Consider the following 22,642-nt stretch of genomic DNA (forward strand, 5'->3'; position numbering starts at 1 on the left):
TAGCAACATACAAATTAAAGCAAAGTCATGTTCTGTACATTTCCTTCAGCAATTCAGCTGACCTGGACACAAGTGAATGAGTATGTTGAAAACCTAACTTTAAAAATAGATAAATAGGTAGATGATGGTGCATAAAAGATTATACTTCAAATTTAACACTGTATTTGAAGTATTATGCCATATTTTCTATAAATATTTTATCAGATAAATACGGTTCACCTCATGTTTTTAAAATCGTGTAAGCTTATTAAATAACAAACATGTTGAATTAGTTTTAGTGAAAACAAGAAAAGGCAACAAAAACTATTTCTTTTATGGTTAGAAAAACAGCTCCTAAACATTTTCATCAGTCATTGTATGTTTCAGCCTTACTATTTTAAGATTATAATATATTAGGACATACTTTACCTATTAATAGCATAATGTATGTAATTTTTACTTTGATGGCTTAAAAGTGATTTCTAAAAACATCAAAATAAATGATAATTTAAATTCTCAACACTATAACAAAAAACCAAAACCCAATAAATCTCCATTTAATGCTTACAAGTGAAATGTAAATTTCCAAAACACACATACCCATTTACATCATAGCCAGCTGCCACAATTAATTATCTGTGGTTAAATAGTATCACAGACAGTAATATGTTCCTGACCCCCCTTTCTCCTTGAAGTCACAATATTTCTGGGGACTCATTCATTATCTGTTAAGACTTTATTTAGAAAAATGTTCAACCAGTGAGTCTGCATGTCCTAGACTTGAGCTTTGCTTTTTTTTCTGTCTAGTGTTGTAAGGCATTAACAACGGTATGTTAAAAATAACAAATAACTTATATTAAAAAGACTGAAATTCTCTTTAAATGTATTTACCACTCAGGTATTTGTTAAGCTTCTGTGATAAGAAGACTTTTTTTTTTTTTTTTTGGCTTAATCAAAACAGAACTTTTGCCTTGAATGGAAGATGTCCTTATAAACATCATGGATCTTAAGTTGTGTTTAAAGTTATTGTGAAATTTACACATACAAATGTGCTGCTTGCTATTAATAAAGGTAGAAAAAGTTGAAATATTTGGTATCATTATCAGTACTCACTACAAATTATCTCATGATAATATGCTATAATGTAGTGTTGACTTAAGTCTCGTGTCAAATAGCAGCATAGATTATAACTTCATGGGTCAAACAATAATCAGTGACTTAGCCGGTACACAGCCAGAATGAAGGAGCTGTTTATAATAAATAAGGAGCAGAGTTTTATTTTGGTACCAGTTGCAGGAACTTAGTAACCAATTTCTCAGTCTCCAAAAGTGGCCATAAAGTTTTCTTCTCATAAACTGCAGTAATGGGAAGGGAGGAGACAGGTGATTTGACGGGCTAGGTTGCCAGCCCACTGGTTAAAATACATACCCCAGCTCTATTGGAGCTATGCAATCTCGTTGTTGATCAGTTATCTGTAAAGGCTGATTGAATAAAATTCCCTTCATCATACAGGCACTGCTGTCTGTGCTGCAGTAATAGAGAAACACACTGACAGATATAATGACTTCTGATGATAAGCAATCTCTAGGAATCTGCAGTGGGACTGTTGGTTGATTGGAAATGTTCTCTATTTCCCCAAAAGGATTCTGTCCTTGAAGAAGCCATTCATTGCCTAAAAAATAAAAGTAAACTATTATGATTGCATAACAAGACAAGCAGGAAATCAGATAAACCTCTTGAAGACTAGCTTCATTCAATCACTAAGTATTTGCTGAAAGCCTCTAAGTGCTAGGCATTGTGCTCTGTGTGAGGGACAGAAACATGAAAATAAGATATAATGCCCACTCATGAGAAGCTACCAGTCTTGATATCAAATTACTAAAATTCTTCCTTTGCTTGAATACTGTAAAATAAATTTCTATTGAAATCAAGCCAATTATTACAAATAGGACTATAGATTCTTAATCTCTAAAATTAAAAATGAAACCTATTAACTTCTGGAAATAAATGTAGGATGCTTCAGAAAATAGATCATTTTCACCAGATAAAAGTGTTGAGAAATATATGAAAACTACAAAATAAACTGTATCTGGAGAATACAAATGCAAGCATAACTCTGCAGTGACTTTCAAATTAACTTAGTGGTGAATTTTTGACTATCCAAAGATAACAATCAAAAACACTGATTCTTTTTTAGAAATAAGCAACACTGTATATATTATCCCCAGGGTTCAAACAATATAAAAACAAAATTTTTTGTTTACCTCATTTTAATACATAGACTATCTATATAACAAAAGTAATAAACCGCTAAAAATCTTTAAGTCTTCCAGCATTAATATTTTTAAACTGTATTTACCCAGTTCCTTCTCTCAGAACAACACAAGTGTCACACTGAAGACACACAGTGTCTGTTTAGAAGGGAATGGGTGTCAGGAGTCAGCTTGTGGGAAATGCAGGATGTATTTTTCCACATCTTAAATAGAGCACACTGAACATATAAATGATTTACCAAAGGGTGCACTGAACATAACCTGTGATTTGCCAATGCCTTGGGCCTACATGTACACAACTGGTCCATCTGCTCAGTGGTGATGGACTCGTATGTCTACTTTCAGTTTTTCTGTTTTTTCCCCTTGATTTCCGGATGAGTCAACAAACTCACTGGCCTTTTACTCTCCTTTAGTTTATTCTTTTAACAGGCTGGTGATTTAAAACAGACTTGGAAAAATTATGTCAAAAAGAGTAGAGAGCAAAAGATGTGAATATGAAGAGTTGAGTAAAGAGATTTTATTAAACAACTCTCTAAAAATTCTCAACAATTCTTTTGCCTTCTTTGCTTATTTCTAGACTGAAAATTAAGCTTTACTTTGCTAGATCACAGGTTAATAGGGAACTTCTTATATTTTAAGTCAAATCAGGAAAACAATAAATTATGTTAGTTTAATGTTCAATTCTAGAAATAAAACACAGAAAAAGTTTCTTCAGATATTTTTCAGATACATCACACATGGAATTTGTGAAATTATTAATATGTTAGTGGTACTTTCATGCTTCTTACTTTTTTTGGCTTAAAGCTTTTACATATGATGACTAAGATTATACAGACCAAAATTCAGTTAAAGTAAATGTTCCTGTCTCTAAATAACCAGTGAAGAAGAAAAATGTTCATTAATCATAGGACATTATACTCTACAAAATAAATAATTTTCAAATACCTCACATTGTTATGATTCTTGCCTGAAAGATCACTTGTCCCTACGCAATTAAACTGGAGCCACTATCTGGGACAAATGATAAAACGGCTAAGAATTTTCGCTAAAGATGACTTCACTTTTCCTTAACACTGTTATTTTGTATTCCAATGACTCAGTAACAATGTGTATTTGACAAAGAATAGTTAAATACGTTCATCTGTCAATATCCTATTTTAAAAATTAGTACATAGCTCTTTAAATACAAAGAAATTAACAGTAATTTCCACCTGATGAGTCTTTCAGACTAATGGGCACAATAAGAACAGTCAAACTGGCAGTCCAGGACTTGTTCTGCGTCTACCGAGGACTATGGAGTAGTCAGGGTTTGACATTCCTCTGTCCACATGATAGCTGCAAATGTCCTCCTAATCCTGCTCGGCTCAGTGCTCTCCCTTGAGAAGCGTGAGCGGGGGTGGTTTCCCCACATGCTCAGTCACCTCCTCACCAGCCTCCAGCAAGATCTCTCTGTTCTCTTGCTTTCGGATACCAAGAGTAGTTGCAGCCAGCAGCCAGCACTGTCAGAACATACCAAGGTAAGAAGGCATCAAGCCTGGATCTGGATAATGTACAAAAGAAAAGTGTGTGAGAGGGCACGAGGGAAGAGGAGTTGGGAGGAAATGGGATCGTAAGTGAGAACGTGTGAAAGAGCGTGGGAGACTTTCACGTGGGAGAACAGAGTAAGATCATTAGAGACAAGAAGTCAGAATTTAGTTTTGGAACACTAGTAGTACACTTTTAAAATGTCCACTCTGCGAGAGATATTGGGAAGTACTGCTGTAAAACAAGCAGTACACAGATCTTTTGTTATAAATTCATGATAAAAGGAACTAGTTCACAGTGATTCAAACACACATTCAAGTCTTTACATAATTTACAGTAACTGAATACTTTGAGAATGAACTCAGACAAGGAAGTGTTTTTAGATTAAAAGATCACAAATTAGTGAGTGAGGACAAAGGTTCTGCCTGGGTTCTGATCATAGTAATTCATTTGTATTCAATTACATATCCTCCAACAATGCTTTATTCTTCTACCTGAATGGCATACTTGAAGATATGGCTTTGGCATTCACTTTCTTGTAGTAAGCAAGTGACGGGGCTCAGATTCTACTTCTGGCATCTTTAAAGAAGAAAACGCAGCTTCAGGCTTAATAACTGGTAAATCAAGTCTTAATGATACTATTGAAATAAAATGAACAGCATTTTCATTGAGAGGACTAAAGAATGTGACAGAGGCTATCTCCATAAGATAGTCTTATACGAGATAATAATAAATAAAACTAAAGAACCGAACTGGAAGAAGCCGATATCAAGTTACTTTAAAGAAATCATATATATTTTTTAAAATATTATACTCCAGGGGAAAATTAAATTCTTTAGAACAGATTCTGTGAAATTTATATCATTGTTAGTGGAAGTTATAGTGGTAAACAATACTGAATCAGGACTCCTAAAAACATAAGCTGATTAATTAGTAGACCTGCTAATTAACACTCGGAGTTAACATTCTACCTACACCAACTGCACACTTGTTGTTACACACAGCTGGAGAAAAGCAGCCGCCTGACTTTACATTTATAATGCGGAGCCCTCAAGTGGAGCCTTAGGGCTGCAACAATCACTCTATTTCCCTCTCATCCTTCCAGATGATCCTGTTTTCTCTTGAGGCCTCTGAAACCTTCTCTCCCCTCTCTCACTCATGCTCGGCATTCAGAGAAGAGGTTCCATGAACACCTACCTCCACAGATAACCATCTAGACCTCTGGGTTACACACTGGGTCTCCTCCTTACTGTGGAAATATGTCTACATTCTTGGCAAAGGCCAGTCTTCCATTTGTGCACTAGATCTCATATCTTTAAAGATACCCAGCCCCACCACACATATTTTTTTTTTCTATTGGATCTTGCAATCAATATAACAAATATGTCGTTCTTTCAAATGCCTTTTTCCATTTTAGCAACTGTTCTATTTTATCTTTTTAGCTGAAGTCCTGAAATAGTTGCCTACATTTGATTTCTTCAGTTCCTCACCTATTCTTTTTAACATGCTCTAAACAGGCATTTCCCTCTACCACTCTGAACAGCTCTGGTTGATTTATGCCATTAAATCAATGACAAATAATTCTTAGTCCTTATCTTACCTGCCCTATAAGTAACATCTGATATAGTTGCTCACTGTCCCTCCTATCTGCTTACTTTTCAACCTTCCTTGCTGGTTCCTCCTCCTCTTTTTGATCCCTTATGCATGAGTGATCTAAACAGTGTCACTAAAAGTGTGGTCTGTGGACAGGGGCTGACCCACAAACCAGCAGGGGTTAAGTACAGAAACTAAGAGTAAGATCTAGAAACTTTATAATATCCAAATGTGTAATTAGTAGTTTTGAACTTTGTCTTTTAAAAAACAACTAGTGGAAGTGGGTGCAAATTCCATCTTTTCATCTAATTTATGCCCTGGAGTAAATCACTGTATCTCTTTGAGCCCAATAGTCTCCTCACTTTTAAATAAGGGGTTTAGAATAGCTAGTATCTCTTGGTACCTTTCAGATCAAGGACCCACCTGTCTGAGACTATAGCACTCTGACTGAACTTGCCTGGTGGTAAATGGGGACAATGATGATCAACTCTTGAGTTTGTATTATTCCTTAATAAAAGGAAGTAAAAGGCTACATCTGGATCTATTTTTTTCACATAACTTCCCTCAAATGCTGTCTAACTACAGAATAAAAATACTACATAACAAGTAAGGAAAAATATTCGATTAAAACGTCAAGAATTTATGGAATATTTGCATGTGCAGGATTACTCTCATACCTTCAGCACTTAGAAACCAGCAACTGGATACTCCTTCGGTTAGCTTTGTTCCTGAGGGGAGGTCTAATCTTAACTTGAACCGAAGAGTCTGGCCTGGAGATACAGCCACTAAGGCAAGATTAATGACAGGTGCTGATTTAGGCAGCTTGGGCAGCGTCTTCTGTTTTTCCACTGGTAATGGGCCATCTACCACAGCATTTTCAGATTGGAAGACTGGGAACTAGGAAATAAAAAAACCTGTTTATTAAAGCACAAATACTTCACAGTACTTGTGAGAGAACTTATTTTTAGGCCTCAGTAGAAAAAATGAGGTTCTATGTCAATGAAGCATAATCGTAATTCTAGTCTCAAGTAGAATGTGTTTACTTAAATGTTCTCATGATTATCTTGCAGGTTTAGGAAAATGTTTTATCTAGGCAAAAGATTACCAACACTTAAGGATGAAAACTGTCTTATAATGTTTATATAGATGGCAGGAAATTAGAGCAAAACTTTACCAATTTAAATACAGTGGTTATATTATACATCCTTTTATAATTTTCATTGCTAACTATAAGACCATCTTATATTAGCAGTTGATATCAGGACGAGTAACAGTTATGTTATGAGAACACTGTATTTTTGTTTAAAATATACCTGGGAAAATTCCTAGAATTTTAGGGGATAGGCAAATACAATACATCAAGAGGTAGCATGAAAATTCTTCTTGACATCATGTCTGTATCTTTAAAAATTAACTAGAACTCTTCAATGTACAGAGAAATGAGCTTCCTTTGAAAGATTATTTGGCAATGGATGAATCACAGGAAACAAAGCTGACATATTAATCTAAGGATCATTAAAAAAAAGACCAAGAACACACAGAAACCACAGGGTACTGCCTCAGGAGGCGCACTCTGTATGTCCAGTGGGACGTTTAACAGTTCTGAGGCCTTTTTCCCCCCTGAAAGTTCATCAAATTCTTTCTAGTTTCCAGTGTCTTTCTCAAATTCTTAACACAAATGAAAGATTTTCTTTAGAAAATAAGATATCTCTGAAGTGGGCATTTACTTTCTGCCCTACCTATATGTTTCTTTCTCACTGCTATAGATGGTCGAACCCAAAATGCCTGTACGTGCTGTGGGGGCTCAGGATCATTCTCAAAATGACAGCTTCTAACTTGCACTTACCACAGATATTGTTTTTGTTTCTAAATCCATCACTTTAATTTCATGATTATTGGTGTCAGCTACATATAATAATCGACCATTCTCTCCAATACACAAACCTCCTGGCTCATTGAAAGTTGACTCAGTAAAACTGGAACTGATAACATTACTTGCATCTCCAGTTCCTGCTAATGTTGTACAGTTTTTTGTTTTTGCATCCACAACTTTAACCTAAATAAGAACAAAAATGTATATATTTGAAGATTAATCTCATATGCAGGAAAGTATAGTATCAAGTAAGCTAGAGAATTTCGTATTCTTAATAAATTTCAGGAAAAGAATAACCATATTTTCTTAAAAAAACAAACATTCAATTACAGTCTAAGGGGAGAAATCTAAGCACTAAAAGCTGTAAAATCCCTAGTTGTACCTTATTTTCTAGAAGCCATCTTTGATGAAATTATTTTTGGAATTAACATTGTTTTTAATTTTATTTTTTCCACAATGGGACACACCTCCATGGTGTGTGAGAACTGCCTTTCTTCTCAATAGCACCTAATATCAGCTGAGGATTTGCTGCTTATGTTGTTTAACTTAATGATTCTGACTTGAGTCTCAATTATATTAAATTTATGGTCTCTTATTACAAAGTATTAACATTTCCCATTATTATCAAAGAAAAAAAATGCAATAAAAATGGAAACAGTTGAATAGTCAGTCCAACAGAGACAAGAATGGAAATGCTGCTGAAAATGGAATTATTTGCTAACAGGCACTGCCATAGCTCAAAAATACTCATTTGTTAGTTGACATATTAATTTCCCTTCTGCCCCCCCTTCCCTTATTCACTGGATGTATAGCCAAGTAGCACTGCTGGGCTACAAAGCACAACCTGTGGTTACAGTCATTAGGAATGTGTTCAGTCCTTTGCCTAGCTCAGGGTACCATCAGATTCTTTGCAAAGAAAGGGCCAAGACAAGAACAGAACAGGCTTATATAGAGTTGTCAGAGATTGTTATTCCTCTCTGTATTTTAAAGTGGTAGTTGTAGGAGGCTCACACATTTGTCAGCATTTGAAATACCACAGATGAAAAGCAGGGTATTATGTAATTCTGTCAAGACTCACCTTGTGATTGTAAGAGTCTGCCACATAGAGTAAATTCCTTTTCTTGTCCCAAGTTACTCCCAGTGGGTGCTGCAGCTTTGCACTGATTCCTGCTCCATCAACATCACCAAAAGCAAATAAATTCTTTTATTTTTGTTTAAAAAAAAAAGAAATAGGATATATTAAAAATTTTATAGCACTTTATTAGGGAAGAAAGTGAAAATTAAGATGGCTGTATATGATACTTAAGTGCAGGGGTGAAAGATGTGATTTCATGTGAATAGGGCTGGGCACTTGATTCAGAATAGGAAAAAAAGATGGAATTTTATATCTGTATTAGTTCATGGCATCAGCTTTATAAGCACTAATCAAACACCTGCTCAGAACAGGCCAAGCTGACTCAGTGGTGCTCTTTCTACCACATTGCCATTAAATATCTAATGTACATTTTCTCTTCTCTCAGTAGTATTTCATCCTCCCTTCCCCCCTGAAGCCTTGACATTTATTATAATCAAGTAGAGTCAGTTTAATTTTCCTTAGATAGTTCTGTTACTTGTGTTTCTTTATGTTCACATTTCCTTTGGTTTGACACATTTTAACTTATGAATTAAGAACACTCCTAAATTTTATTAACTCCTAATTCAGAAAACTGCAAGTTGGAAAAGTGTCTGGACACACAGGATAAAGGGATTTTCATTACCATAGGGTCTCTTTCTCCTCCTACGAGGTGCTTCACTGCTCCATCTTTCAGTGAGACGGTTCTCACTGTACTGCTCTCACTATCTGCTACAAACAGGCAGTTCCAGGGATCTTCTGAGGCCAGAGAAAGACCTGAAGGTTGGGCAAACCCTGCCTTGTGAGGATATGCATTATTTCGATTCTCTTCATTTCCACTTCCAGCAAACCGAAGGCAGGTTCCTTTCTTTAACTCACTACAGAGAAAAGTTCATAGGTAAAGAATCTGTTACATTCTCATGTTGCCACCAGTGGCAACAAAGCACATTCACTGTGTAAATGTAGGCTGTACTCTTCATTGTAATATTCATTCTCAAAACAAGCATATGAGGCGTATAAAGAAACTAAGACTCAATTAAAGTGACTCTCCTAAGCTCATGCAGATAGTAGGTGGGAGAACCAGGATTCCATCTCTGGTCTGACTACAGAGCCTGAGCTATTAATTAAGCTGCTATGCAGTACTTAAATATTTGAATGTTGGAGATATTTGGATGATGTGTTAAAAGATAAGTGCCCACCCAACATTTCCAGTTTTCTTTCTGGGCACTCAGTGGGACTGCTACCCCCAGGTTCCTTAAGGACAGGTGTGGCCGTGAGACACTGTGGCTGATGAAATCTAAGCAGAAGTGATGTGAGTCACTTCTCAGTAGAAGCTTTAAGAGTCTGTGAGCATCTCACCACCCTTCTCTCTCTGCCAGGATGACTGGCAAAGCTCCAGATGGTGGCTGCTTCATCAGCCTGGGTGCCAGAGCAGTGCTCCCCAGTGAAACTACATGAGTGAGCAAGAAACAAACCTTATTTTAAGCCACTGAGAACCTGGGTCGTTTGTTATGGTAGAACAGTCAAGCACACCTGAGTAGTCAGTGGATATTGCCAGGATGACGACTTAGAAACTGCACTTTCCAAAATAGTGCAGTTTACCCAGAGATACCGCCACTTACTTCTTCTTTGGTAGTCTACAGCTATCCAGCAGGAGGGCCCAGATCTGATGCGTCCCTGCCATGGCTATCCAGAGAATATCCTCTCTTTGAACCTCTGTACCTTTATAAAAAATAAATAGCAATTATTTTCTCAGTGATAGAGAACACTGCAAACACTTTCAGAAATTTAAATTAAGGAAGACAGTAGCATATTTATAAATTATTTGGTAGAAGAAAATAAAATGATTCACAATATTTAAAGTTGTTTTAGAAAAGTTTTCATTTTCCTTATGAAATTTTTATTCTTTTTTCAACTTAAAAATTTACCTATAATGATTTCACAGAGATAAAAAATATTCTTAATAGCTATATGTCCTTCTGCCTCTCTGTGTACAGTATCTTTCAACATGGAGTTTCTCACTTTATGTGATAGAAGAAATGGGTTACACCTCATCTCCAAAGGAACCTGCCATTCAAGCGCTGGCACCAACCACCTCAGTGATATGCTTCTGTAACAGGTTCTCTGAACAATTTCTCATGAAAAAAACTGTAGCTCTAATAGTTTAAGAAAAGTGTACTTCTGCCACAGCATTCACTTCTAGACTTAGACACACATCAAATATCTATTTAAAAATCCACTATTTAATTGGTTGTGATACTTTTTCCAAAGATATAGTTGACATGCAAAAAAAGCTAAGAGTATAATTTGTTACAAATAACTATTTACTTGAATTAATGATAAATCATCTATTGTTTAGACTGAAGTTGCAACTTGCTACGATGTGACAAAGGTCTACTTTCAAATTAAATCTACTGTAAAATATTTAATTATTTTTATTTAAACTATATTCTGATACTACCTTCACATATAATAGAGACATTTTATCTAAAATATTTTGGTCAGACATATGCTGACCAAATAAAATAAAATTTTTGTTTGTATTCTCTTTAACTTCAAGTAGTCTGTATCTAGGCATATCTTTTCTTCCCTAATTTGTACTGCTTTCATTTGTTTTTCAATCTAACAACAAAAATGATAGGGTTTTCAATCAGTTGTGGTTATGTGTCAAGCACTTTATAGAGATTATCACTTAAATTTTCTCAAGAGTCCCTTGATGAGGAACTCTTGATGAGGAACATTTTACAGAGGAGGAACTGAGGCTTAGAGAGGTTAGGTAAGTTGCCAGCATCACAGAGCTAGTAAATGAAGGAACTGGAGTCTGAACCTAGGCAGTCAAACAGAAATACCTAGCTCAACACATTGCCTCTCTCTGTATTCTTAACAGCTGGCCTATGAAATCTAAATCACTAATTTTTCAAATATTTCTATAAACAAATTATATTAAAAGTGACAATGACATCCTTATGTTTAGGGACTCAGTCTCTGCTTAACCATTAAACTAGATCAAAAGCTTTCCATAATTATTTTATTTTGCCCCCATCATATGAGGACACTATGTGAGGGTGACTGTAAGCCAGAAGGGAACTCTCACCAGAAACCAACCACGCTGGCACCTTGACCTTGGACTTCTAGCCTCCAGAACTGTGAGAAAATAAATTTCTGTTGTTTAAGCCACCCATCTGTGGTATTTTGTTATGGCAGCCGGAGCTGACCAAGACATTCTCCCTGAGAACAGAAATGAGACAAGGACATAGGCTAGCAACACTTTTATTTAGGATCATATGAATGCCCTAATTTATGCAACAAGAAGGAGAAGCAAGAAACATAAAGATTAGAAACAAAACTGTAATTATTAGAAAACAACATTTTAAAGCCTCTACTTTGCCAAAGGAGAGCTGTGTTGGTACGTGTCTGAGTGAAAGATCAAATCAGGTCTCCATTTTCTAGTTCGCTAAGTAGACCAGTCTCATTCTAGTAAATGAAGGCAAAAGTTTCTTAGTAATAAAGTGTGAACATCTATTTGGTCTTAAGAAGTCTGAGGAAAGTGAAAGAGTGTGGAAGAAGAGGGTAATCAGGTCATGACTCAGGTGTTTGGGTTCTACATACCAAATGGTGAGGACGGGGTGGTGGTAGTGAAAACAGCCATCCAGAACACTTTCTATATTTAAGGCACTTAGCGAATAAGCACTCTGCAATGATCATTTCTTTTAACTTAACAACCTTAAGAAGCCTTATTATCATTTATAAATTTTAGAAAGAAACTGAAGTTCAAAGAGGTTAAATAACTTGCTGAAAATTCATACAGCTAAGCCTGGAATGTGACTTCCTCAGTGAGATCTTAAGATAATCAGTGTTCTGGTAAGAATGGATTATGGAAATGAGCCTGTGCTCTTCTGGTCTATTCTCTTCTCCTCTGTCTCTGCCCCATCACTTAGCTCTGGCATCAAGCACTCACGGGCATCTCACATGATCTGATCCAATGGAAGTATGCCTTTCTACTCCAGGTTGTGTAACTAGGCTCTCTCCTGCCCTTCTCTCCCTGTGGCCTCTAGAGTCTTTGCCCTTGATTTTTGGTTTGGTTCAGCTTACCAACACCTTTTTGCAACTTTTAGGATGAATGTCTACGCAACAGCAAACACATACAAGCACTCTAGGTGTTTTACTTATGCTGTTTCTCATAATTCTTCAGATAAACCTTTAAGGGAGGTACTATTAATGTCTTCAATTTAGATAAGGGAACTCAGACAGAAGAAGCCCCAGAACTGTCCAAAGTCACACCGTTACTAAGATGTGAAACTAGGACCCACATGGTCTGGCTCCAGAGCTGATGCTCCTAACTATCATGCTATACCCTCTCAGGAAGTGTTCACCCTGCCCGATAATTTCACTGAGGGCTGAAGACTTTGTTCTTGCAAATAAGAGTTTTTTTCTTAAAGGTCATCCAGCATTTATAATGTCTCTCAAACTAACAATAGAGTCATTTAATAATTTATACTGTTCATCCTGGATTTTGAGCTCTAAAGCACACAGTTCTATCACTGAGTATGGGTATTAGTTTTGTTTTAACAAGAATGCAATCAAAACATTTCAATTTTAAATTAAGAGTGCACTTAGTATCACTGATTTTCCAAAGTCACAAATTAAAAAAAACAAACAACAAAAAAAGAAAATGCTAAAGCTAAAAAGCTTTTAAGAGTATTTTTTAAAAAGATTTATTTATTTATGTATATAAGAGCTGGGGTACAGACCAGAGGAGTGGGGGTGAGAGGATTCACCAGAGACAGAATGGGGAACAGAACAGGCAGACTGACTGAAATACACTGCTGAGGGGAGCAGTGGGCAGGACAGGAGAGGTCTGCTTCGCCATATGGGTTGCTCCCTGGCCAGCTGGGGATCGAACTGGTGCTGCAGTGGCTGCGGATAGCTTCGTAGGTTGTGTCTTAACCCCTTGTGCCACCAGGAAGGCACTTAAGAGTATTTTAAGAGACAAAATCCCTCATAATTATCAATAAATATTAGTGAAAGAGTTTCAGGAAAGAGGAATAAAATCAGTAAGTGAAATATAAAGGAAAATTACCTGCAATCCAGCTTTTAAAAATTCTGTTATTTTAAGGCACTATGTTCAAAGTAGATCCCACTGATTAGAACCCTCTTAAGAGCCTCTGTGAACTTTTCCCTTCGAGTAAACAGTTTTTTTTTCTACACATTCTCTAAACCTCATATGAAGCAAGGCCTTGCGACGCCAGGGAAAAGAAGCAAGTCCGTCACCCCCAGGGTACACGGAAAGAGCAATGACTGCTGAAGCAGGGGAAAAGAGAAAATTTCTCTACCTCTGGGGGAGGGCAGAGACGAGTTTGTGAATGTAAACTCTAGAGAGATTTCTCCTAGGGGTTTGGGGTGGGGGAAGTGGGTAACCCCTCACACCACTCATAGTGGGTTAGTTGCCAGAGAAAAAAAGGACAGGTACAAGGAAGAGCCCCTGATCTCCTTTCATGGAGGCCCAGGCACACCATTTCCCTGAGACAAGCTGACCAAACAACAAAGAACACCCTTCCCCCAAGTCTAATACTGAGTAACAAATAGGAACAGTCTATACTGGGGGGTTGCGGGAGGCGCTGCAGGAGTGTAGAGAGAGACCCACTCTGGCTTGGCTCTGCAGGGATGACAGAGTTGTGGGTGGAATACTAACACAGAAAAACTCTCCAGCATCTAAGATCCCACACTACAGTAACACCATAAGGCAACAGCAGCCCACTGCTAGAGTGTGGTGAACAGACAACCACAGCAAAAAAACACAACAACAGCAACAACAAAAAATACAACATAGAATACATAACCAGCCCAGCTTCTGATGAGTTGACTCAACCTCCCATGATAATGGCATAAATACTATTTATTTTAGCTCTAAAGCTCTAACCCAAGATGTCTGGTAGATAATAAAAAAAGAGAAAACACACATAAAAACAAACAAAAACCAAAACCAAAAGACCTCCTAGACATATCACACTGTTGAAAACCAAAGAGAAAACCCTGAAGGCAGCCAGAGAAAAAGCACACTTTACATAGAAAGGACCAAGGAAGAGAACTGAAACACATTCACATGCACTGGAGTGACATCTTTAAAATATCAAAAGGAAAAAAAGTCAATCCAGACATCTTTGTCAGCAGACCTGGGCTATAAACAAAATGTTGAAGGAAATTCTCTAGGCAGAAGCAGAATCTGATTCTGTCTGATTCCATACAGACACCTGGGATTTGAAAGTAACAGTCACTTTGGAAACAGTTTTATGGTCTCATACAAAAAGAACTACTGAGACATGCAACCATCCATGCACCATAGATGAATCTCAAAAGTATTATACTGAATTAAAAATATCAGATACAAAAGACCAAACAGTACTGAGGAACAAGAAACAGATCCTTATTGCCAGTGTCTGGCGGGTGTTGAAGGTGACAGAAAGGAAGTGAAAAGCGTTATGAGAAAGAATCATTTGACTGGGTGAATCAAATGTTCTATACCTTGATTACAGTAATGGTTGTAAGATTACAGTTGTTGGTCAAAATTCATAGAACTTATACCTAATAAAGATGAATGTTATTTTGTGTAAATTAAACCTTATTAACATGTTAAAAAAACTTAACACCAACTCAGTATGGTAAGATAGTGTAAAAAATCAAATTTTAGATGCAAAAATACATTTTTTTATTTTAACAAAACAAAAACACTAGTCATACTGTATAAAATGTATTCCTCCAAAAATACATATCATTTGATTATATTTAGAGAGTAAATATCTTTCTGGTATTTATCGCATATTACTGGGAGCAGAGAAGTGTATTACCTAAGCACATATGTACCTGGATTTCAACCATTAAAGAAAAGAATGCGAACAGTTAAATTTCTATCTAGGGAAAATGCTGATTAAAGAGCCATGGAAGGTTAATGTGATTTGGGTGCATTACCCATTCTTTTAGAAATGATTCTAAATCAGGTAAAGTCTAAAGTACTTACAGACTAGCAGGGGTTTTGACCTTTATGACAAAAAAATCTCTGAGGTTATTACCTGGCTTGAGCACAGTTCATACAGACCCGATATGCATTTCAGAAACATGGTAAAGTTTCTGTTGAAAAACTGAATTTATTATAGCTAGTGATTATTTTCAGTGCATTATTAAGTTCTGACCATATCTACAGTGATAATCAAAAATAAGCAAAGATGAAAGTCATTTTTGTAAAAATCACTTTGTATACTTTTATCACTGTAATGGCATAATTTGGTTAAATATTCAGGCACTATTTAAATATAATACATATATACACTTACATGTTACAAGTTTATTTTTTAACAAAATCAGTGATATTCAAGTTCCTTTCTGTAATCTCTTTTTGAAGGATATGGTTTATTAACAGGGTTCCACGGTAGGGTATATATTCAATTACGTACTTGTCCTTGTTACTTTTCATTTTTCCCCTCCAACCCATGCTGTTTCATTTTAAGGTTTAATTTTTAATTATATATGCATACATGGATACATGTTATATGTAAAACTTGAAAATAACTAAAGGTCCATGTGCACATTGCTGAGATCAAGAAAGAACATTAATTGGAAAATCTCATGCACCCTCTACGATCATACCCACCTCCTCTCCCCAGAAGGAAACACTAGTCTAAAAATTGTGGCTTTTATTTCCTTCTTTTTAATTTTAAAATGTCTGGGTTGATCTCTCAATGTATAGTTAGTCTAGTTTGCTACAGAGCTTTCTTTAAAAGAAAACTCATATAGTAGGTCTCTTTTGTAACTTGCTTTTTTCCACTCGAAGGCACCTTATGATACTTGTCCATGCTGCTAGTTATTGCTGTGGTCCATTATTTGCTCTCTATAGAGTAGCCTAAAGTATAAAGATATCATAATAACTAATCAATTTTTCATGTTTTTCTCCTGATAATTTTATCCTCTCTCAAATTCCTAAGTATAGATAGAATTTCAGAAATATATGATAAAATTCTTCATTAGAAAACTTCATTTAAAAGAACACTTTTTCTCAGCCATAGCCCTTTCAAGTTGTGTTTATTCCCACATGTGTTTAAGTCAGTTGTATAACTTTATGCTTTAAATATATGTGAACCAATTTATTCAATGCATTGGTGGTTCGGTGGAGCATTCCTGCCTCCCAATGCAATAAGACTGCAAAGAGGAAATTGTTTCTATGAAAACATAGTTGAATTGGAAAAGATTCAATAAGGCCAAATAGCTAAGTCAAACAGTTGCTGAATTAGGTGTGGAAAGAAAACTGGAAAGAACAGAGTTAAAAAAAATTTGCCCTCGGATTTCTTTGCATGTGTTTTAAAATTCTCATCATACTTTAAGGAAACTATAACAATATATTTTGAGTGGTACAAGACTCTTGGACCACTTGAAGAAAGATTTTAGTCCTAGATCAAAAGATTGGCTTAAAAATACACATTCATAATTCTTAAATTAAAAGGCATTTTTAGTTTTATGATTCCCAGATTAACAGTTTTTTTCTTTATATGGATCAATTATCATACCAATCACTTCAGTAAAGGGTTCTACTGTATTAATTCACTTCTGTCGTATCATAAATGAATTAAATAGGTTTCAAAGAAATAAAACTTAGTAACACAAATAAATTTAAAAAAAGAAAATTAAAAATAAAAATATCATGTCATCTATTATAACTTGCTAATGATACATTTGTCTCTAAGTTTCCTAGCAATCAACACAACAATGTAAAGAAAATCGGAGATAATATTTAATTTATCCAGCTTAATAACAAATCCAATATTGAGGGAAAAGTATGATTATCTGTATTACAAGAGTAGAAAAAATTTCTTCAGCACATAATCAAAGGTCATTTTTACGATAAATCCTGAAACTACCAACAAATCCTCACAGTAAAAGCAACAGCATTGTTTTGATGGAATAAATAAGATGAACTACATATACACACGAATATAAGTGAAAATAAAATATATTTGAGTTGAAATTTTTTAAATGAATGACATGATGCCAAAATATAGTTTAGTAAAAACAATTTTAAGGAGACCAGTATTTTCAGAGCCAATTTCTCCGTATTCTGACAACATACATTAATTTGGGATTAGACCTCAGAGTAACATAGCACTGTGAAATCCTGAGAGAATCTGACCAATTTTCCAAATTTAGATAGAATTTCTGGACAGTTTAGGTACCTCAGGAAGCCCTACCAAGAACACCTTGAGTATAGAATTTAAGGGTAAACGCTCTTGCACTAGAGTAGTCACAGTGATTATAGTCCTTTATACAGTGCTTAAAACCATTTTTTAAAACCAGTATTTTGAAAGGTGTTGAGCTTAAGTGCACTCAAGATTATTCTTCTTGCCAAATACCGAATGATGCTATTTTAAGCTGTAAGTTTAAGGTAGAGCCATATGGTTTTAATGATCTGTTGAGCTAAGGTAGGTGATACTTCCTTTCAAAAACTGAACGCAATAAAAACACAAATAAGTCTCAGCTATTGACAGAGGATTTGTCAATAGAGCCAAGATTTTTTTTTTATAGTTTTTTTTTTTTAATAGAGGCATGTTTTTATTTATTTATTTATTTATTATATTTGTTTGTTTGTTTTGTTTATACATGTACTGGGTACAGTCAGAAGCGGGGGAGGGTGAGAGAATTCACCAGAGCCAGAGCGGGGAGCAGAGCAGGCAGAAGGACTGAAGTACACTGCTGAGGGGAGCAGCGGGTGGCAGGAGAGGTCTGCGCGCCATGTGGGACCCTCCTCCGGTGGCCGGGGAGCAGCCAGGGATCGAACCGGCGCCGCCGAGGCCACGGGCAGCTTCGCAACCCAGCGCTCAACCGCTGCGCCACCGAGGAGGCCCAATAGAGCCAAGATTTTCCTTGGAAAGCAATTTGGGTACATTCTCAGTATGAGAGGAACCATCAGAAATTCCATGCCATAAACTATGACTGAAAGAATTTTAGCCTACAAAAATATTTAAGTAGCTTGTGGTCATTAAATCAATCCAAATTGGTAATGCATTCAGTAAAGTACATCCTGCTTTGCAGTATAAATTCTGATATAAGCGACAGGCTGAAGTGCACACTAGTCTTGATCCTCTTGTAGTATCAGACATCCACACCCTTGCCACAGCCTCAGTGCAGGCAAAGTACATATTCCTGCCCCATGACTTGGGAGTTTAGTTATGTGAGTTGCTTTAATAACAGTAAGTAGATATGACCTGAACAAAGACTTAAAATGTGTGTAAGTGAGCTTATTACTCCTTTGCACTTCTGTCTTTTACCAAAAGAATATGCATATTTATAAAGAAGACACACAGATGGCTAACAGGTACACAAAAAGGTGCTCAACATCACTAATCATCAGGGAAATGCAAATCAAACCACATGCATTATCACATCACACCTGCTAGTATATCGTACAAAAGACAAGAAATAACAAGCGCTGGGGCCTCCCCGGTGGCGCAGCGGTTGAGCGCTGGGTTGCGAAGCTGCCCGCGGCCTCTGCGGCGCCGGTTTGATCCCCGGCTGCTCCCCGGCCACTGGAGGAGGGTCCCACATGGCGCGCAGACCTCTCCTGCCGCCCGCTGCTCCCCTCAGCAGTGTACTTCGGTCCCTCTGCCTGCTCTGCTCCCCGCTCTGGCTCTGGTGAATTCTCTCACCCTCCCGCGCTTCTGACTGTACCCAGTGCATGTATAAACAAAACAAACAAACAAATAAATAAATAAAACATGCCTCTATTAAAAAAAAAAAAAAAAAGAAATAACAAGCGCTGGTGAGGATGTGCAGAAGGGAACTCTCTTGTGCATCACTGCTGGGAATTTCACTTGGTGCACCACTATAGAAAATAGTAAGGAAATTCCTCACAAAATTAAAAACAGAATGCTATGTGATCCAGCAACTCCACTTCTACGTATTTATAGAAAGAAGATGAAATATTAACTTGAAAAGATCTAGGCACCCCCAAGATCAGTGCAGTATTAACAATGGCCAAGACAGGGAAGAAACCTAAGTGTCCATGGACAGATAAATGGATGAAGAAAATGCGGTATGTACACACATACACGTACATACACAAACACGAAAATTATTCAACCATAAAAAAAAAAAAGAAAATTTTATCATTTGTGACATCTGTAACAATATGGGTGGACCCTGAGGGCTTTCTGCTGAGTGAAATAAGTCAGACAAGTGTCATATAATCTCACTTATATGTGGACTATAAAAACAAAACAAAAAAACCCCAAACAAACAACAGACCTGAGTTCATGGTTGTAAAGAACAGACTGGTGGTTCCTAACGGAAGGGAGGGTGCTGAAATAAGAGGAGAAGCAGCACAAACTCTCAGCTAGAAAATAACAAGTCACAGGGAAGTACGGACAGTCTGGGTGCTGTAATACTGCATTGTAAAAAAAATTTTACACACCTGATGTTCCAAAAACCACATCCCAAGGAGAACTAATGGGCTGTTCTTCTCCTTTAGCGCCACCTTCTTTATCTGTACCTTGAATTCCAACGCCAGCTACGGTGCTCACCATTTCTGTTTTTAGGTCTATCTGTAGAAATTAATGTTTAATGTTACTGTTTTTTTTTTCTCTTGGTATGTGAAGATTCCCAATAGAACAGGTAGAAAGTATTTGCAACACAAATACTTATTTTTAAATAAAAGTGTTTTTTAACAGCTCATTAGGTATAGGGTGAATTATTATTAAAATGCTTAATACACAGTACTTTTCATTTCTCCACCTATTCCCCCACTTTCCTCTCACCCACCTCCCTTGAGGGAGAGGAGGAAATTATTCTAAAAACAATGATTATGTTTGGGTAAGTTGTTAAATTTGCAAACAACTGTTGAATTATATATTTGATATGGATGCATTTTTGATGAAATGTAAGATATAGCACAATAATGTTAAAAACATACACAACTTTTTTTTTAAAAGGTCATATACAATATGAATTAAACATCAGAATGGATGTCTGCAGGTGTGCTTAAGTAAGGGGACTGGCAAGTGGAATGGGAATGGGGATGAAGAGGAATTTATAAATTTATTATAAATGATTCTAAAGATAGGGTTGCATGGAAAAATAACATTTGTGAACTGTGAATGTAGAAGTATGATCAGCCCTCTGCAAATAAGGTCCTAGATGAAAGTAAAACACAATACATGTTTACGTTTTTGAGAGAAAGACAAATTCCACCTCGCTTTCTGTTTTTCACAAATACTGAAGTCAGTCATGTAATATAAAGTAACTTCTGGTAACCTGAATTTGTTGTGATGATGCTACTTGAAATGCAATCAATACTCTGAAACCCATTAAGTTAGAGAGCAAAATAAAGAATGAACAATTAAGAAAGGACAAGTACTTCCTGTCACATAGGAGGCCAAGTATCTTACTACTTGGATATTCTGTTAGATGTCTCTGAGACTATGGTGAATTAGTAATGTAAATGCAGACCCCCCAAATGATAATGGACTTAGTAACTAACTTTAAGGACTTAGTAACAGTAAGCTACTTTTTCCCAAATAACAAACCATGAAATCACTAGTCTTATGAAAAGTTCTCCCTAAAGAGAGCTCCTTGGTCAAATTAAGTCATGAATACTGCACCCATATCCCCCTACTAATGAATTCACAATATGTTAAGCATATTAAAATTACCAAGAAGAAAGTCTTCAAGACTTTCAAAAAATCAATCTGCTTTAGTTTATAAATCCACAAAATTCTTTTTTTCACGTTTTTCTTTTTTTCTTTTTTTTTTTTTTTGGTATTAAGAGGAATATACATTTTAGAAATGCTTTATTTAAACAGAAATTATTTGCTCATAAATTAACTCAACAAATATATAGTAAACATGGAGAGCCAGGCCTGGTTCTCAGGGTGAAGGATTTTAGCTATAAATAGAACAAATTTCACTCTCTTATGTAGATCTACATTACAGCAGATATTAATATACGTTCTGTATATATTTTTCCTGTTATATGTATATTAGTAATATAGCCAAATAGGCATAAATATCAATATAGAAAGAAACAGTAAGAAAACTATGGAAGTTTTTGAAACAATATGTTTAGGCAGGATGGGTCAGTTGAACTTACTTATCTTATAAACAGATGACAACTTAAAGCCCAGTGGATTACAGCCAAAATATTCATCAATAAAGGACATTAAAACAACTTGGTACTCCTACAATGCAATACTCTGCAGTTACATCATTCATGTGATGAATGAAAAAAGTTAATATAAGACGACAAAAGATTAAGTGTGCACAGTATGATTTTATTTGCTTAAAAGAACATTCTATAGACAATCTTTTTATAAATTTGTATATGAATAAAAAATTTCTGTTCATATAAAAAGCAAATTTTTAACAAGGTTGGTTACCTCTGGAATGCTGGAACACATAATCAAGACACTTTTATGTATTAATTCATTTCTTTAAAAAAAGATACTACCTTAATAATGAAGCAAAACTAATTTTAAGACGATTAATGGTACATCCAAACAAAGCATAAGACAAAGGGAGGTAGGAATATCATGATTTCTTTTCTAGTTTTAAGGACAAAGCATCATTTCGTAAGTAACGATTAAGAAAACAGCTCAAAGTGAGGTGCTTTTGGGAAATCAGACATGTTTTGAAACAAAGGATTTAAAAGATTTAATGAGCTTCTCCCCCATGACAAGAAGATACCTAAAAATAAATCTAGAACAAGTACCTTTAAAAAAATCTGAATAAGGATGTTTTGAGGTATTTATACTCTGTAGCTACAAATATTTAATGTAGCAAATATCAGTTTTTCTGATTAAAACTATCAAAACATTTTTAAAATGAAAAATTACCTTTCTTATAAGGTGATTTTCAGTATCTGCCACATATATGATATTATTCATTATGGCTACACCCTGTGGTGAATTAAAAGTTGACTCTGAAAATAGTCCATCTCTTCTTCCAGGATTGGGCCCTAAAAAACAAGATAACCTTAAGACCAGTTTTCCACCTCCAAGGTTAAGTTCAAAGTAAATCCCAAAATAAAGTAAAATAGAATTTTATTTAAATCTGAGTTATTAATGTAACAGTATACTTTCACTTAAAAACTAAAATGTTTCTCAAGATACCTGTTTTTCTTAAAAGTGGGTTTTGCTAATGACAAGACATACCATATAATGGTTACTAGTATACTTATGTACAGAAGCACATGTTTGAAGAAGAAACTTTCCTTTTAATTATTACCTAAACTAGAAGGTTAAAAACAATTTTAAT

General features: G+C 35.7%; 1 protein-coding gene across 1 annotated transcript in view; it reads right to left on the reverse strand.

Moving 5' to 3' along the window:
• Positions 1-1,394: 1,394 nt before the first annotated feature.
• NHLRC2 (NHL repeat containing 2) overlaps positions 1,395-22,642 on the reverse strand; it is a gene marked incomplete at both ends in the record, with an annotated part of 29,909 nt that continues 8,661 nt past the window's right edge. The window contains 8 exons of the mRNA XM_084244386.1: positions 1,395-1,651; positions 6,047-6,266; positions 7,216-7,425; positions 8,321-8,443; positions 9,000-9,231; positions 9,976-10,075; positions 19,806-19,935; positions 22,222-22,343. Of these exons, the coding sequence (XP_084100512.1) occupies positions 1,395-1,651; positions 6,047-6,266; positions 7,216-7,425; positions 8,321-8,443; positions 9,000-9,231; positions 9,976-10,075; positions 19,806-19,935; positions 22,222-22,343 (1,394 nt within the window). The remainder of the gene's footprint in view (positions 1,652-6,046; positions 6,267-7,215; positions 7,426-8,320; positions 8,444-8,999; positions 9,232-9,975; positions 10,076-19,805; positions 19,936-22,221; positions 22,344-22,642) is intronic.

Source organism: Talpa europaea, assembly GCF_964194135.1.
Source record: "Talpa europaea genome assembly, chromosome: 10".
NCBI classification, from domain to species: domain Eukaryota; kingdom Metazoa; phylum Chordata; class Mammalia; order Eulipotyphla; family Talpidae; genus Talpa; species Talpa europaea.